Below are 3682 nucleotides of genomic sequence, written 5' to 3' on the forward strand. Positions count from 1 at the left end.
GATTTGAAGTACACTACAAGTGCACATTCAATACAATTATGCACAGTTATTTTTTTTTACAAGAGTAGTCTAACATAAGTACAATTAAGTTCTAGAAATGTCCTCTGAACCGATTTCTTTTAGTCATTTTTGTTTTCAACTGCTTACACACAAAATTTCTGAAACCTGACCACACACCAAATATTTTTTCTTTCCAAATGCAATTCCAATTACACATTATATTTTACGGTACTTGTAGTTAGTTAGTTGTAATATAGCAATTGCACATTGAGATACAGAAGAGCAGAGACTTCTCCACTAACAACGTATTTATTAACTCCAGTTTCTAGTGCACAATGTCAATTTATGATCCTTTTTTGCTTTGCCTTTTCTCAGGATTTAATCAGTCGACTGCGCTCTCCCGATCCACCAAGACGCGAAGAAGACGACCTCTTAGCATTGTGTCCACCGCTTACTGCGCTACAGACCAGGACGTCTTCAGAGGACAGAAGGACTGCGAGGATGATGGTTTGCAGCAGTAAAACACTTACAATGCCAACTATTTGAAGCAAATATGACTCGTATAATGAGGAATCAAATTGTTCTTGATCTTTAAAGATGAGAGCATTTGATGTACTGTGACAAATACTGTAACTTTCAGAACTTCCTCCTCAGTGACAAAAAAAGTTTACTGAAACTACACTGCAACAACCAGTTGTTGTATACAACTTCTCTAATTTAATTTCACACTTATTTACATAAAAGTCTTAAAGGCACAGCAACAAGAAACAGGCTGTTTACAGAAAGATATGGAGAAAATAATCTTTATTAAGACACTTTGTTTCTGTGTTCTGGTTCTAGTGACCCAAAATGAAGACCTGCTAAACAAACTACAAGGTTTGTCTGCTGGTGAATGTGTGCGGGTGTTGCGTGAAATGCCCCTTAGTGTCTCGGAGAAGCGCCAGATCAGGTACAGAATTCAGTGTAATACTCACTTTTAGACAGTGTTATTACATCTTTCAAAGAGTGCAATAATTCATTTGTTCTTTGTGTCAAAATGGTTCATTTCTTTGTATCTTATCTAAATGTGTCTTTTTAGAGCTTGGGTTGTCCGTTGGGATGCTGGACAACCTCTCTCTGCTAACAGGGCCCTGCGCTACCATCAGTTTAAAGCTTGGTTCTTGAAGGTGAATGTCTTCTTGTACAGTAACATTAAGATCAACATTAACACATGTATTTACATTTGGCAGTTTTCATGAGTAGTCCTCAAAAGGACTTGCTTTTCAACAAAGTATCAGTCATATGAGTTGCTTAACTATCAAACAATGCTCCTCATATCAAAGTATTATTTATTATATGTTCTGTTTTTATTTTATATTTATTTTACACAAGGTTGCAACACTCTTACCAAAACTTGGGACAGATGTGAACACAGTTTTACACCCTAACCTGCGTTACTCAATTTCTTCAATACTAGATATTGATTAAACATACAAATTAAACAAATTTCTGTCGTTCAGGAAAAATATATATCTTCATTGTATGTATAAACACACACACAATGAGGATATATATTTTTCTTGAATGAATGAATGAATTGTGTATTTGTATAGCGCTTTATTGTGTATTGCTGTACACCTAAAGTGCTTTACAATCATGTGGGGGGGGGGGTCTCTCCTCAACCATCTTCTTCTTCCCACCACACGGCAGAAAAAAGTCTTTATATAATTTTTATTGAATGGTCAGTTTTTTCAAAATTGTAATTGGTGGTAATGGCAAATGGTAATGTTAATTTTTCAAAATATTTTTTTTTGCAATTAATTAAATATCAGATCAATGGGTTTTATCTACAATAATTTTTCAGTTTTCTCTCAATGCTGATTTTATTCCTTCATCGCTTTAACAAAGTAGGGGGACACCAATTTGTACCCTATTCATACAAATAACCATTGAATGTGGCATTTTTTTATATTTTCAGATTTTCCGAGTAGAGTTTAATACTGAAATCAACAGTTCTTGATTCATTAACCTGTATGCACACTTGTTTTTGCTGCATAGGTTTTGTGTGGTGGCTGCTACTGTAGAGTCTTCCAGCAGAAATCCATACAGCTCTGGCAGGGAGTGCTTAAAAACATCAGTGCTCACTTCGGCACTGGGATTCTGTCCTATTTCATCTTCCTCAGAAGACTGTTACATTACAACATCATCCTCTTCCTCATCACCGGCCTTTTCCTGGTCCTGCCACAAATCTCGAATCCTCCATCATCAAAAAACAAACCCGTAGCCACAGCTGACCTCTGGATGCTTACTGGCATGGTAATATATATGTATATTTTAAAAAGTTGGTGCTTTATATTAGGGTTTCCAGTCCCTGGAAATTTAAGATGGCCTACATTTTTATTACTTGGACTCTGAATGCTATGGTTTTTTTATTCCTCAACAGGGCATTCTCACAGACTCTGTGATGTTTTATGGCCACTATGCCAACTCCACCAATGAAAACTGCAAAGCAGAAATAAAACTGTGTCCAGAAAATTACAACATGCCACTGGCGTATATTTTTACTATTGGAGCAGGCATGTTTATTACATGTGTACTTCTTGTTTACAGGTTTGTCTGTTTTCCTTATACATTGTGTTAATTAAATTTCACATCATTAGCTTGCTCTGTGATTAAGTGAGGTTTTGTTCATCCTTTCAGTATATCTAAATCATCCGGAAAGAGTTTCTGCATATTCAAGACTACCAGTAACCTAGCTTTAAAGGTTTTCTGCTCTTGGGATTTTAAAGTTAGCAAGAAACGGTCTGTTAAGCTGCAGTCGGTGAACATCTGCATTCAGCTGAAGGTTTGTGTCATTATGACTCTTCATGTTAAAACAAATTTATGTAAAAATATTAAGAAAAAATGCCATGCACAAGCATGTTGGTATATTTAAATAGATGTTTGCACAGTAAAGTCAAATAAAATGTTCTGGTTAAGGTCAACATAGTGATATGAATAAAAAAGATAAAGATATTGCTAACCCTAGGTTGCAACTTCCACTTTATTAACTTTCTAAAGTGTCAAAAAAGACAAGGCCAAAGAAGCTTATAATAGCTGGATCTGGCAACACGACGGAGGCTGTGCCTGTGCCCTCTCTCAAAACTCTCTCAAGTATTGTTCACTCCGCCAGCGTCTCGCAATTCTAGCAAACTGTCTAAATTGAATAAGCTATACATGCACACACTCGTATAAGGAGTTTTAAACTGCAAGTTAGTCATTCAGTAAACACAGGCTGGTCAACCACTTTAACCACCCAGAAAACCAACCTGAGTGTTTTAAAAACCAACAACAATCTTATGCTGGTTTTAATGATATGTGTCATTTGCAAACACTTTAGAATACTGTTCTGTAGTTAATAACTAGGAACAAATGGGGTACACAATATTAACATTGTAGTTACCAATTTCGACAAGAAATGCTGATTAATGAATTAAAGCACATAACTGATTGCGGTAGTTCTCTGTTAGCTCACAATTTTTTTTTTAACTAGTATTTTTTTATTCCAGAGAGCTACTAAGAAACTATATATATATATATTAGTGCTGTCAAACGATCTATATATATTAGTGCTGTCAAACAACACGCATGCATGTATATATTTCAGAAATTTTTTTAGATATTAAATATATTTATTTATAATATAAATTATATGAATATAAAT

At 35.0% G+C, this 3682-nt stretch overlaps 1 protein-coding gene across 1 annotated transcript; it reads left to right on the top strand.

The window, feature by feature from the left end:
* Positions 1 to 375: 375 nt before the first annotated feature.
* Positions 376 to 2824, top strand: LOC107577727 (transmembrane channel-like protein 6; the record flags this gene model as incomplete). Its single annotated transcript, XM_016263769.1, has 6 exons — positions 376 to 507; positions 841 to 949; positions 1079 to 1166; positions 2038 to 2295; positions 2423 to 2589; positions 2680 to 2824. Coding segments are annotated over 6 exons (899 nt in total), but the record flags the coding sequence as incomplete, so codon positions are not given.
* Positions 2825 to 3682: the final 858 nt, after the last annotated feature.

The sequence above is a fragment of the Sinocyclocheilus grahami genome, unplaced genomic scaffold (assembly GCF_001515645.1).
Source record: "Sinocyclocheilus grahami isolate Dianchi unplaced genomic scaffold, SAMN03320097.WGS_v1.1 scaffold7006.1, whole genome shotgun sequence".
Classification (NCBI taxonomy): domain Eukaryota; kingdom Metazoa; phylum Chordata; class Actinopteri; order Cypriniformes; family Cyprinidae; genus Sinocyclocheilus; species Sinocyclocheilus grahami.